Genomic DNA, 15,281 nt, shown 5'->3' on the forward strand with positions numbered 1-15,281 from the left:
TTGATTCTGTATCATTAATATCCAATTCTGCATTTATTGTGACATGCATTTATATAGATACTATACATTATAAAGGTGTATATATGTATGTAAATACAATCCAAGGTATTTAAAAGCACATTTCCATTAAGGGAAGCAAATATAAAGCAAGTGACTGTGACAAATGTTTAATTATGTATTTATTTATGTGAAATGTGACCACATATCCTGCATCCATTCTTGAAAGAATATTATCAAGTCATATAATTAAAAGACAAACATTAAAGGGAACAAAGGTGAGAGTTTTTTCTGTCAGCTGTACTGACCAACGGGTTTTTAAATGATTGCAGTAATAGGTTTTTGGCGTCTGATGTTCTCATCAAAGGCGTTTGACTCAGTGCTGAACTTTACAGAGCATTAAATGAGCATCTCTGAATACATTTCCTAAAGCACAGCACACTGTGAATTAATGACATTCTGCCCTTTCCTGTGTCAGAGAAGACCTTTTACCAGTAGCCAAACAAGATAATACACACTGCGTTCACATCAGTGAATTTTGTCAGCACACCATTGACATGACATTTATTTGAATAAGGCACCAAATGAACCAGGTGCCATGGAATAAAAAATTATCCTGAACCTGATTGTAATCTGTTATTTGAGTAAAAAATGAACAGGACATTTCACTTCTGTTCTACAGACCTTTGTAGAATACACACAAGTGTCCAAATCCGATGTCCAAGTGATTTAATTGATTGTATCTTTGCATTTATGGTGCTATATGGTGCTATTCACTTCTCTCAGAAGAAGTAAAAGTATAAAATGTAAAAGTATTGTGTTTGACTGAATCTTTAATAGCTTTGAAAAATCCTTCAAACTTCTAGAATTGTTTTCAGTCAGGCTTGGGTCACTGATCTGTTTCCAGTGATGTAAGCGAAGCTCAGGATTTTTCAACAGTGATCATCCTCACGCATCCTTACTATCCCAAGCTTGACTTTATTTAGGTTTGTATGGTTTTACATATTTAACTGTGTGGATGCGGGACCAGCAAGTTTCCACTGGAGCCTCAGACACCAAAACAGAATTGGTGAGTACAGATTAAAATACTGGGACAAGCAATTTATTGTATGCCTAGACAATGAATTTGTAATTAGGACCAATTGCACTAATGATGCAAACGACCTTTGTTTTTTTGGCCTGATTATTTTTTTCCAAAACTTTGGCCTTTTCTGAGGTGCTTGGCATGCTTGAAAACTCACGAAACTTGGCACAAACGTTGTCCATGGTGGTCAAGTTCTGGCAAAAGCCTGACACTGGGGTAGGCCTGAGGGCTTGATAGCTGCTGCTTGCAGGTATATTTGATCTTGTTTCTCTTATTACATTTATGGTGTCTGAGCATACTATTTAAATAGAACACTATTTACGAAACTCATATTTAAAGGCAAGATCGACCCATGCAAAAATGAACACAGATGGCATAACTGTGTTGAGGAAAAAATTTAACTGCTTTGCTGGAGTGTGGACATGTGAAGTGAAGGAGAACAATAATTCTGTTCTGTCTAATAACAGACAAACACAGTCATGCTTGCCCATTTTTGCATGTATTCCGTACGTGAGTTGACCATCACAGTCTTTTTCTGTTTCCTGCACATGCATACACATTAAAAAAACATTATTTGTTTTCTGCATATTTTACCCTAACAGTGCAAAATGGTAAAATATTACTCTTCACTGAGAGAATCTCAGCATTGCTAAATCTGTTCCTGTCAAAATGCAAATCTCACATTACAGTGGTATAAAATGCTTGCCAAATAGTCCTTACCTGAAAATAATTTGCTTTATGAAGAATACCAAAACATCAACATATTGTTAAAAAAAAGAAGAAAATTACACAAATTACACAGCAGTAATTCTTTCTATTTGGTTTATTCCACAGTTCCCCTTTTAAATACAGAGAACAGGAAATGTCTCACATCTTTCATAAAAATACATAATCTACAGTCAGGTGGACCAATAAAACTGGTGAAAGAGAAAACAGCATGCACCCTTTTCTTCATTGCATCAATGAATTTGATAAAACTCAACTTTTTCAAACTTGCTTTACACTGCCAGAGCAAACACATGAGCAGACAGGCATGGCTTATTAAGAGATCAGCCATGTACCTGAAACCAAAGGCTGTAGCTTTTGCTTGTGCGGGGAGGAAAAAAAAAAAAAAAAAAAAAGAATTAGACATATCCAACAATTAACAATAAGCTCATTTAAAAAGTAACATATGCAAATTAACCTATATAATAAAGTTTAGTTATGTTTTAGATTGACGGTCAGCAGCAATATGTGCAGTGCCTGGGATGTATCAAAATACTCCATAAATAAAACCTCAAACTGGTGCTGAGACACACTGAAGACTACGTACAACATGACAAGCAAACACTTGTAATTAAGCAGAAGCCATGTTTCAGAACCAAAATCATAACGGACTGGAATCAAAAACAAAACCACAAAATTCAGACTTTTGTTTAAAAAAAAAAAAAAAAACTGTTTTGTGAGAAAGTGGAATATATGGATGTCTTCACATGATCAGTAAAATTAGAGCAAACTAGAACATTTACAGGTTCCTGTGGGACAATTCATAAGCGTGTGAAAATGATCTTTTTTTTTCTTTTTTTTTTTTACATTTACAATAAAACAAAGAAACAAACAACAACCTGATTCCTGTGTCCATGTTTATATTCCCTGTAATTTGATTTGCAACACACTTATTAAAACACACAGTAAAGCAGGGTCAGATTAATTTGTAATGAACATCTCTCAGTACAACAGTTCCAGGGCAAATAATATTTAGCAGAATTCTAAACATAATACAATTTAATTTGGAGCAAATGTCAAAATGGAGTCTCCCTTTACATAAGATCAGTACAGTGTTAGTGTGAACATGTAGTATCAGCTGGAACAGAAAATCTTAAGTAGAAAATCCAACAAGTAAGCAAACTGTTAATCTTTTCTATTATACTGCCTGTTGATTTAGATGCTGACTTCATTATTAAATCCTGGCGGTTCACAGTTAGGAGTTCACTGTAGAATATCATGAGCAACTTGTGTGAAAAGATGTTGCATGGAAAGAGCAATCTGCCTTTACAGATTAACATCTACATTGAATGTCAAAGTTAAAACAAAAAACATTGAGTCCATCCATCCTCATATGACGAGCTTTGTCAACAAGTGTCCAGTGATCCCATTGTTACCCCAGGCCAGTTACACTGGCTACTATAGCAGTGCTAGAACACCGACAAAATGATGATCACTGTAACTCTGGAGCGCTTTAGAGCTGCTCATCACATGTGTAATACTTATCAATAGAGTTCTGAGCACTAAATAGATTCAATCTGCCTGCGAACCTTTTCCGAGGCTTGGCGGTCTAAAGACCTCTGCCGGCCGATCACTACGAGTGCAAAGAAAACAGTAAGGCCTAACATGGCACCCTCAAATTTCCAAAAGAGATGCTCCTCCATCACTGCTGAGCGGCAGCTAGAGACACACACACAAAAAAGAGGATGATCATTTAACATTTTATTATGAACTGGATGAACACTACAGTGAGGTTTCTATCCACCTGTTTTATGCAGGTTTTAAATTTGTGCATAATAACTGAAATACCATAAATACATTAAAAAAAAACAAAAACATGTCAGTGTGCTGATAAAGATTTTTACAAGAAAGTAATGACACAGCTATGTATTTCAGTATCAGTAGACAAATCCCAAACCGCAAATTGCCATGTGCATTACAATGTGTATTCTTCTGGTTTTGTTAAAAAAATTTTTTTTTTTACACTTATAAGTTTCTTTTATATAATAGATAGAGTCAATTAATGGTTAGACCTTCATATTTTCAGTGTAAGATTAGACTAATTAACTACAGGTTCTCGCAAAATCTCCATACAAACGAGGAAATTAACACTTTTTATGTGTCATTTGTGTGTACTTTTAAATGTCTTCCAAAGTTTTTCATACTTGGTATATTTTATGGAGGGCATGGTGGCATAGTAGGGCTGGGACGATACTCTTACCTCCCGAATCGATACCATCACGATACTTGGGTGCCGAATGGGTATTGCGATTTTTATATGATATTATATTATCAAACATTTGATCCTCAGTGCCTATTAATAAAGTTGATATACTTGAACAAATCCACAAGGCAATTAGCCTTTCCATCATTTATTCAACAGAAATATCAAAAGATGTGATAATCTTCTGTGTAAAAAGTAAGTACACCCTTGGTCTCAGAAGCTAATATTGCTCCCTTTAGCAGAAATAACTTCTTGAAGGCGTTTTGCACAATTGTCAATCAGGCTTGCTGGAACTTTTTACTACTCTTCCATGTAATATTCTTTCAGTTGCAAGATGTTTGATGGTTTTCTTGCATGTACTGTCCGTTTCAAATTTCCCCACAACATTCCAATGGGATTCAAATTCGGGCTTTGACTAGGCCATTCCATATCCTCCATTTCTTCTTTTTGAGCCATTCCTTGGTGGATTTGCTAGTGTGCTCAGGATCATTATCCTGTTAGATAGACTTCTTTTTGCATTAGACGGTCTGCTCTTGGGCTGAATTTGCTGGGACAGCCAGTCCTGGACAAACTGGTAGTCATCTTAAATCTGCACCAATTGCTGATTTTCCTTACAGTGGAATGATGTATTTCAAATAACTTGGAGATCTTGCCAGACTCATAGGCATCCACAACCTTTTATTCTGAAGGTCTTACAGAACTCTTTAGATCTTGGCATGAGGACACCACACATGTTAATAACAAAGGGAACACCAGACACTAGATATGAGAGGGGTATAAATAAGACAGGTTCCACCTGCACTCCCTAAACAGGTTCTAATCACTGGCACACAATCTTGAACACCTGATTTTAATTTTATGGATTTGAAGATGTGATAAATGTAGGGGTGTACTTACTTTTTCCATGTGACTGATCTGTTTTTTGTTAATTTAAATTGTGAAAATTACTACAAGTTTGTCTATAAGCAAAGGCTAAAATAAAGCAACTGAATATGAATTACAGTATATCGATTCTGGAACAAAAATGCCCTATGGCATAATGGTTAGAACGTTTGCCTCGCACCTCCAGGCTTAAGGGTTCGAATCCGGCCTCTGCACAGAGTTTGCATGTTCCTCCTGCGCTTCGGGGGTTTCCTCCGGGTACTCCGGTTTCCTCCCCCAAAAGGCATACATTGTAGGCTGAGTGGCATTTCCAAACTATCCACAGTGTGTGAATGGGTGTTAACGTGTGTGCGATTGTGCCCTGCGATCCAGGGTATCCAGGGTATCCCCCGCCTTGTACCCCGGGTTCCCTGGGATTGGCTACAGGCTCCCTGTAACCCTGTGTAGCATAAACAGCACGGATGGATGGATGGATGGATAATTTATATTATATATTTTTTCAGATAGCCTTCGACAAAAGAGGAACATATTGAAATCACTCTCACGGCTGGATCAGGAAGCTGTCGCAAGGTTGTGACAGGAAACATGGCAAGCACATCACACACGACACAGTTATTAACAAATTTAAAAAGTCTGGACGTGTGGCGGACCAACCGAGAAGTGGATGCCCATGAACATCCACCGAAGAAGGCACAACCGGAGTGGTGCTGGTAAACACAGTCCCCTATGTATGGAGACTTTTAGAACACCCTGTAGAAAGACACGTTTCCTGACCTTTTTTCCATCCATCTTTATGAAGGATGTCAACAATTCTGGAGCCAACTGTATTTAGTATGTGGAATCAGCCACAGGTGTACCGGTCATGGGAATGTAGAAAGCTCAACAGTGTCTGCTAAAGGCTTAACAACAAATCTGTGCTGCTTACTATAGAGGCTCATACCACAGGTGGCCGTCTTTTCTGGCACACTACTTAGTGTGGTTAGTGTGAGTGTTGGACGTAGTCTGTGATTGTGTTTGAATGATGCTCTTTTGATAATGTAATCTAACTGGAGCTCTTTATATTATTCAAAAGAAACACACAATACTTGGCATTTGGGAAACATTTGGATGATCTAAATGAAAATACCATTTAAGTCATTTCACTGTCAGAGCCAGAAAGATGAGATTATTGAAAGGAGAAACAATACTCACCTTTTGTACTCATCTTTGTTGGACTTGGTACAGTTAATCCTCTCTACGTATCCTGTCTGGATGCAGGCAATTAGCGTCTTCTGCAGAGATTATAGGGGGGATTTCATGTGAGCCAAAAGAAGCTTAAGTAAAGTTCCATGGCTTTTACTGCACATGTTAAATACACTCACAAAATCTATAGCATGGAGCGATCTTTTGAGGGAATATTTAAGGAATAAAACCCAACAGGGAATGATGTTATAGGAAAATAATCAGCGATGGGGCGGTGTGATGGCGTAGTGTGCCACCATTCTAAAGTTAGTTTTCAATAACAGCACCTCCCAAAGTGTTTTGTTCACCTTATACCACAGCAATTTGTCAATAGTTGCAACTGTTCATTTATTAATGAACAATTTAATCAAAATTTTATCTGTTCATAGTAGCAATTAATTTTCTGGAACATCCACAGGTTAGTTCCTGTTATCATGCATGTTATAATAGCTATAAAGAAAAAAAAAGGTATACATAAAATGTTCAAAAGTTGAATGTTTTAGCCTACATACTCCCTGGCTGTTAGTTGCCAAATGATATGGGACAGCTGGCTGCTGAGTGGGAACTGGCAAATGACCAAACTGGGGAGAAAATGGGGGAAAGTCCAAACAAACAAACAAACAAAGCCCAGTCTGTTACTTTCCAGAGCCTCCTACTAAGATTATATTAGATCAGACAAAAATAATGACAAAAAAAGAGAAAACAATTCTGTAGAATGAGCACAATAATATAAACCTGTTATCTGAATTTCAGCCAGCACTCAGAGCAGCTGCTATAGAAAATTAATCAACACCTTCGGACCAATCGTATTTGAAAATTCAGAGCTGTGGTATAATAATTTGAGAATTCAGAATTCAGTGCTGTGGTATAATAATTTGAGAATTCAGAATTCAGTGCTGTGGTATAATAATTTGAGAATTCAGTGCTGTGGTATAATAAATTGAAAATTCAAAATTCAGTGCTGTGGTATAATAATTTGAGAATTCAGTGCTGTGGTATAATAATTGTGATAGCAATAGACATCATTTTATCTAGTTTTCCTAATACAATTCTTACCGTTTGAAAAGCAGTACACAAAGTGCAGTCGCTCGCAACTACAAACTCTTCCACCTGCCAACATGGCATGGTCACCGTCTTTGTTACTGCAATTCAGAAGCATAAACAATTCCAAAATGTTAATGTTATTGCCACACTGTTTTACACCATGTTTACACACTGTATGTATGCTATGTTTACGTTTAATCTGACTGTTCAATCAATCTGAATACATAATGTGCAAGTATACACTCCAGCAGCCCCAGCGGCTGTGTTCACATGCACATATTTACATCAGACTAAATAAACTCATTCCTGGGTGCAGAATACAAATGAACTGTTTACATGTACCCCAGACTAGGGTCTGTTGAAAACTATAGTATATACACACACATTACATGTAACCCAAACCAAATTTATATGCATGTGAGGAGCATATTGTGTCACCATGTTCCCAAAAAAAAATCAAGATTTAAAATTACCCAACCACTTAATTCAGCTTGTTCGCTTAATGCTCATTTGCATTGTTTTCAAAGTCTTAAATGTTGTTAAGACTCTCCATCTTATCACTCTTTTAATAAAGTGATCTACATCTATTTTCCCCTACTTAAGGGTTCTATGTGATGAAAGTCAGCACAGCTGGGAAAACATGACAGCACTATTCATCAATGAGAATGATCTACCTCCTGTATTTTGTATCTCATGGAATCAAAGAAATCAGCCCTTGAAATTATTGGCAAAAACCACAAGATCAGATGAAAGCAGTCATCTTTTTTTTTTTTTACTACTGATTTGATCAAACTTGATGAAAATGTACAATCTCCGCTTTCCATTGTACCCACTTGCAAATAAAAAGATTAAGTATTAAATACATAAATATCTAAAAAAAAAAAAAAAAATCTTCTGTTAGCTACCGATTGAGGCTTTCACTTTATTTCCATAAATGACCACATGCTGACACATCGTGTGTGTAGTGTAGATTTGTCATTTATACTGAATTACGGTGGAATATTCAGTATTAAGTGACTGAAAAAATAGCAATGATAATATTCTCTGCTTGAATGTCTACATAAGAACCATGGTGTGGTAATTATGTGTGGTGTGAGCATATATACAGTACACACACATCTCTCTCACACACACCTGAGCTGTAATTGTCAGTAATGACTGTATAGCTACACATACCTGTGGACTTCTCCTCACCAAGAAATGCTGCCCCAAACACCCTGAAAAAACAAAATAAAAGGGCAAAAGATTACCAATAAAGATTAAATGCTATGTCGTTATCTCAGGGTATTATGTCTGTAAAATATACCCTCAAAAAAAGGGTACTAAAATGGTACCTTTCCTTGCACTGGGTGGTATCTTTACCTAGAAAGGCACATGTATAGTACCTTTACTCTAAAAGGTAATTACAGTCCAGTTATCTTTTTTTAAATATAAAAGGTATGATATATCCATGTTTCTAAGTGAAATATATACATATTAAAGGCTTGACAGTACCACTCCAGCGATGAGGAAAGGTACAGCTTAGTACCCTTTCTTTCTTATACAATAACTCAAAATGTCATAATATCATGAGTTATTAAGTCAAAATAATAAGACCTAGTTAAAATATCATACTTTCATGAAAGAACAAAACAGCACAAAATTGACACAGAAGAGAATTTGTGGAATTTGAATGTGGCATCTGCACTTAAGTGATTTTACATTTAAGTGCTTAGGTGTCCACAGAAGTGGTGTACCAAGAACTGGATCTTGCACCACGACAATGCAACTGCACACACTGCGTTGTCAACCAAGGAGCTTTTAACTGGATCTCACTCTTCACAACTTATTTTTCATTCCAGGAACAAAAAGAAGACTAACAGGGAAAAGATTTGCTGCCGTGGAAAAAAAAAAGTCACAGGAGGCTCTTGACATGATGACAAAAGATGACAGGAACTGTTTCCAACAATTTGAGAAACACTGGGGCAACTGTATTACATCACAAGGAGAGTACTTTGAAGGGGATTAAAGGAGAAATGCTGTAAGATTTATAACACTAGCTGTTTTTTTTTGTGTGTTTTTTTTAAAAAACAATTCCAGGAATTTTTGGGGCCCCCCCCTCGTACAGTCATGTGAAAAAATAAGTACACCCATTGGTTTTTGTTTTTTTTGACATATTTGGACAAGCAAACATTTGATCCTCTTTGAAACAGTGCCTATTAATAAAGTAATAAAATGCACCCTATCAAATAACACATAAAATTGACATTTTGTAGTAATTTTCACAATTCAAATGAACAAAAAATAGATCAGTCACATGGAAAAAGTAAGTACACCCTTACATTTATCACACCTTCAAATCTATAAAATTTGAATCAGGTGTTCAAGATTGTGTGCCAGTGATTAGAACCTGTTTAGGGAGTGCAGGTGGAACCTGTCTTATTTATACCCCTCTCATATCTGGTGTTCCCTTTGTTATTGAGGTATGTGGTGTAATCATGCCAAGATCTAAAGAGTTCTGTAAGACCTTCAGAAAAGAAGGTTGTGGATGCCTAGGAGTCTGACAAGGGATTTAACAAGAGCTCCAAATTATTTGAAATACATCATTCCACCGTAAGGAAAATAATATACAAATGGCACAGATTTCAAATGACTGCCAATTTGTCCTGGACTGGCCGTCCCAGCAAATTCAGCCCAGGAGCAGACTATCTGATGCAAAAAGAAGTCTCCAAGAACCCCATAATGTCATCACAGGATCTGGTAGTAAGTCTTGCAACTGTTGGTGTGAAAGTGCATGCTTCTACAATCAGAAAGAGATACATTTGACCTGCATGGGAGGCGTGCCAGGAAAAAGCCTTTTTGTAAGGCTACAGTTTTTCAATGAGCATATAGGTAAAGACCAGGACTTTTGGAAAATGTGCTCTGGACAGATGAATCAAAGATAGAGTTGTTTGGCCACAGTAACAGCAGACATGTTTGGTGCAGACAAAGACAGCTTTTCAGGAGAAGCACCTCATACCAACTGTGAAGCTCGGTGGTGGAAACGTTATGGCTTGGGGTTGCTTCGCTGCCTCAGGGACTGGACAGCACGCAGTCATTGATTCAACTATGAATTCTGCATAAAATCAAAGAGTGCTTGAAGATAACGTGAGGCCATCTGTCCGAAAGTTGAAGTTGAATTTTTCAACAGGATAATGATCCTGAGCACACTAGCAAATCCACCAAGGAATGGCTCAAAAAGAAGAAATGGAGGATATGGAATGGCCTAGTCAAAGCCCGGATTTGAATACTATTGGAATGTTGGGGGGGGGGCGGGGGGGTTTGAAACGGGCAGTACATGCAAGAAAACCCTCAAACATCTTGCACCTGAAAGAATATTGCATGGAAGAGTGGTCAGTCACAAATTCCAGCAAGCCTAGCGGACAATTATGCAAAATGCCTACAAGAAGAAATTTCTGCTAAAGGGGGCAATACTAGCTTCTGAGGAAAAGGGTATACTTACTTTTACCACAGAAGAATCTCAGATCTATTGATATTTCTGTTGAATAAATGATTGAAAATCCAATTTTCCTTGTGGTTTTCTTCAAGTATATCAATTTTATTAATAGGCACTGTTTCAAACATGAGCAAATGTTTTTGCTTGTACCATGGGGTGTACTTATTTTTTCACATGACTGTGTATCAGTCAACAATATACTGTATGATGCTGTAATCTTGCCTGCTAACCTGAGAGACACCAATCCCCAGAAAAGTATGTGCAGGACCAGAACTCTGGGTCTTAAACATGACATGGGAATCCTGCAGTCACTCTCCATCCCTCAGTTCAGCTGTGAGGAAAAACAGAATTGCTGCAGTTTTACAAACATCTCAGAGCTTCAAACAGACATTATACTAAACACCAACACATCCTGAGAACATGAGATGAGAGAGGAGTTTAAAATGCAAACTTTGAGCCAGACATCAAAATTAAGTTAAGAAGTGATATACACACAGAAACATGAATTTAGAAAATCTAAGAAAAATTAACTTTCGTGGCACTTTTCCTCAGGTCTATGAGCCAACAATGGAACTGGTAACGCAATTATGTGAGACATTATCTAGATAAATATTTTACTTTTATACCTGTAGGTGATTAATAAATTGATTAATTTTCTATAACAGCACTGATGGTAATACCAGCTGTAATTCAAAAGATAAGGTTACATTAATGCGCTCACTTGAACACGTTAACTTTCCTAAAGTAACAACTCATTCACAGGGACTTGTATGGTGGACTATCTAATGCTAATAATAAATTAATTAACAAAAAATGAAATGAAATTTTCTGTAAAGAGGAATTTATTTATATCATTTCTGGAAGGAGTCTCCAGTGTCAGCACTTTGTAACAGTGTAAGTTTTCCTTCACAGAACAGCTTTATGGTTTCTCAGTAACATGAAAAGCTGTGGGATTTTTTGTGTGTCTTTTTAACGTCAAAAGAGATTAAAATACTAGACTTGTGAGGAAGTTATTGTTTATAGCCGCCACAACGTGACTAATAACAGGAACTAACTTGTACCGCGGACTGACACAACATTAAATATAACTGTAAACGGTTAAAGAGCCATGGTGTGTCGTTCATTAATACATTAAAAATGGTCATCGTTGGCGAATCGTTGTGGTGTACGAGAAACAAAACACCACCCTGGCGTTGATTATTTTCCTGTAAAATCACGTCCTGTCGAAATTGTTTCTTATTTACTTAACAGCAAACGTTATCTTTAAGAAGTTGTGTGCGACCATATCACATTACTGACATCTTAACAAACACATGTAGCTCACCTGCTAGCTAATCAATACATAATATGCCAGGACATTTTTGTAAATTGATAGATAGCTAAATAACGTTACTTGGATATTTAAAGCCAACTAGCTTGCTAGGTAACGCAGTCCACGTACTGCATTAGAGAAAGAAAGAGCTGAAACATTAACCTCCGTGTCCTTACCTTAGCTATATTGCCATTATCAGTCATCCCTTGTAATATAACTAACGTTACTTTTCAGATGATTATCCACTAAAAACAGTCACACGATCGTGTGGCATCTCATAGCTTAGATGTCGTTTATCCTGATACTTTATTTACATAGAAGGGAATATGTGACTGTCCGCCATCTTGAATAGGAGAGTTGTATGACGTCACGCCATTACAACGTGGAGTCTCTGCCCCCCCCCCCCCCCAAAAGCAACGCCATACTTCCGCCTAGCGAGCAGACTCGGAAAAACCCCTCACGATGCATTAATTGTGGGGTTCATTTTCCGTCAAAAGTTTTGCGGTCACGGATCTAAAAATAATAAGCGTGAATCAAACATTTAAAAACGCATTTACAAATATACTGCATCATATATATACTGTGTCATTCCTTATGACAACAAGGCTGTGGCTCAGGTGGTAGAGTGGATTGTCCACTAATCGTGGGGATGGCGGTTCGATTCCTGGCCTACATGACTCCACATGCCGAAGTGTCCTTGGGCAAGACGCTGAACCCCAAGTTGCTCCCGATGGCAAGTTAGCGCCTTGTATGGCAGCTCTGCTACCATTGGTGTATTAGTGTGTGTGAATGCGTGAATGAGATACAGTGTAAAGCGCTATATATAACTGCGCCATTTACCAATTAATAATTTCCAAGTCTAACTATTGAGTTTCTAAGTAACTGGAGACATAACTATTTTTTGCACTCCACGTAGATCATAAACCGTTGAAATTGTTTGAGAAATGTAAACATTATTGTGCTTTTTATCCGCAAAAAAACCGCAGCTCCCCCGTTTAATCGTATTGGTTTATAGGGCACTCTTGCCCGGACCAATATGGCGGCGACGTTGACCTACGACCCGGTAGCCAACGCGTCGTCTATGTATGTCTCTGAACACAACAGCCATGAGTCGCAGTGGAGTGACGTCACACCCCTCCTCGATTGATTGGCTAGAGGACGAGCTGTAGTGGACCAATGGTGACGTTAAAGCCCGTCCTGATTTACATGAAACTCGAACTGCAACATTTGGAAAAACAAGCGGAGAATATGGAGCAAGCGGGAAGGGAAAAACAGCATAATAGTTAAACAAAAAACAAACATAATTTTGTGTGCGAATCAGAAAACTTTGAATTGATGTTTCAGTTTTGTGCGATATAATTATAAATTCGTTTTAAAATGTTTGATTTACACCTAGTGTTTTTCGATCCATGACCGTGTTGCTTGATATTCTGATAATTTTGCATTTATTTTTCAGTTTTGTAATATATATATATATATATATATATATATATATATATATATATATACACACATATATGTTTTTAAATGTTTGATTCATGCTTATTCTTTTAATATACATTATATGGCCAAAAGTTTGTGGACACCTGACCACCACACCCAAATGTGTGTTGCCACAAAGCTGGAAGCACACAATTGTATAGGATGACTTTGTATACCCTTGCATTACAATTTCACTTAGTTCCTCCAGAGAAGGAGGAACTAAGTCCAAACAGTCCAAACCTGTTCCAGCATAACAATGCCCCTGTGCAAAAAGCAACGTCCATGAAAACTTGGTTTGTCAAGGACGGCATGGAAGAACTTAAGAGCCCTGACCTCAACCCCATTAAACACCTTTGGGAAGAACTGGAACGCCGACTGCACCCCAGACCTCCTCACTCGACATCAGTGAATGATCTCTGAATCACTGAATGAGCACAAATCCTCACAGCCATGCTCACAAATCTAGTGGAAAAGCCTTCCCAGAAGAGTGGAGGTTATTAGCAAAGAATGACTACATCTGGATTCGGGTGTTCAAAAACTACATAGGTGTGAAGGTCAAGTGTCTGCAAACTTTTGCCCATATACAGTGTATTTGCAGAATATATGATGTTTTCTTTGACATAAAATGAATGGCCATATAATGAGATTACTGTGTTGAATTTATAGTTGCAGGAATTGTCTGTAATGCTACACTGGTGATCGAAAACAACTGCCTTTAAATAAGTTTTAAATATTTTGTTCATTCATTTGTTCATCTTCAGTAGAAGAAGAAGAAGCCAACCACTTAATCCACAAGGTGTGAACACACCCTGGATTCACACACTCAATCACACTTAGGGCCGATGTAGCGTAGCCGATCCAACAATCAGAATGTTGGGAGGACACGGGAGGTGGGAGGAAACAGGAGAACTTGGAGGAAACTCACAGTGACACAGGGAGAACATGCAACGGAGTTCCACAGAGAGCTCAGGATCGAACCTAGCTACCTGTTGCACCCTGTGTCTCCCATATATTTAGACGTGTGTTCAAATATGAACTGCTGCAGGCAGGCATGAGGACTGCAGATATGGCCAGAGCAATACACTGCGACGTCTGTAATGTAAGATGCCTGTGCTACAGGGAGACAGAAAGGACAGCTGATCGCCTTTGCAGTGGAAAATTACATGTAACCATGTGTCCCCCCAGACGTGATGGAGAACTTGCAAATGCCTTGGAGGAAGAGTGTTAAGAAATGTTAAGAAATTGGCTGGTAATAAAAGCAGTTGAATGTGAGAGGACATTTCTTTTTTTTGCTGAGTATATAATATGATTATGTAAATGTAGTAATGGAAAATTTGCACACAGACCACAGTCCTCAAATGTAGTAGTAGTAGTAGTAGTAGTAGTAGTAGTAATAATAATAATAATAATAATAATAATAATAATGTAGGTGACACATTTCAGTAGATTAAAATATGAAGATATATTTATGTTTTATGGCCCCTTTGTTGTAGTGACGTCACCTAGCCACTACCAGTACAGAGCTGTGAGACTGTGAGAAACATACTTTTTTGACCGTATGTCTGAATGTTTTGTAAAAAATTATTTATTCACTTCAGTAAATCTTCAAAATGAACATGCTTGGACTCATGTGATGTGCGCATAATTACTGTGTCTCCAGCAGCTCTGATGCCATTACAATTAATACTACTACTACTACTAGTAATAATCCTGCTTTTTCTTAAACAAAATCGGGCTTTATTCATTCTTCTTTTACAATCATACTAGATTGAACATACATATTGTAGAGCAAATGATCTCGTACGTTGGCAGATAA

The 15,281-nt window shown here is 37.5% G+C and overlaps 1 protein-coding gene across 1 annotated transcript; it reads right to left on the reverse strand.

Moving 5' to 3' along the window:
- Positions 1 to 1,470: 1,470 nt before the first annotated feature.
- On the reverse strand, positions 1,471 to 12,350 carry jtb (jumping translocation breakpoint). Its single transcript, XM_053612623.1, has 6 exons — positions 12,160 to 12,350; positions 10,902 to 11,002; positions 8,373 to 8,413; positions 7,209 to 7,294; positions 6,123 to 6,202; positions 1,471 to 3,505 (listed from the first exon to the last, which is right to left on the reverse strand). The coding sequence occupies exons 2-6, from the start codon at positions 10,988 to 10,990 to the stop codon at positions 3,349 to 3,351; spliced, it is 453 nt and encodes a 150-aa protein (XP_053468598.1). The 5' UTR covers positions 10,991 to 11,002; positions 12,160 to 12,350; the 3' UTR covers positions 1,471 to 3,348.
- Positions 12,351 to 15,281: the final 2,931 nt, after the last annotated feature.

Source organism: Ictalurus furcatus, chromosome 24 (assembly GCF_023375685.1).
Source record: "Ictalurus furcatus strain D&B chromosome 24, Billie_1.0, whole genome shotgun sequence".
In the NCBI taxonomy this organism is placed as follows: Eukaryota; Metazoa; Chordata; class Actinopteri; order Siluriformes; family Ictaluridae; genus Ictalurus; species Ictalurus furcatus.

What these genes read in the sequence shown, in the direction of transcription:
- jtb (XM_053612623.1), bottom strand. Translation starts at nt 10,990, where the DNA reads ATGGAGAGTGACTGCAGGATTCCCATGTCATGTTTAAGACCCAGAGTT. An exon ending in TGGGGATTGGTGTCTCTCAG is followed by an intron (nt 8,414 to 10,901) that starts GTTAGCAGGCAA and finishes TTGTTTTTTCAG; the next exon opens with GGTGTTTGGGGCAGCATTTC. An exon ending in TGGTGAGGAGAAGTCCACAG is followed by an intron (nt 7,295 to 8,372) that starts GTATGTGTAGCT and finishes TCTGAATTGCAG; the next exon opens with TAACAAAGACGGTGACCATG.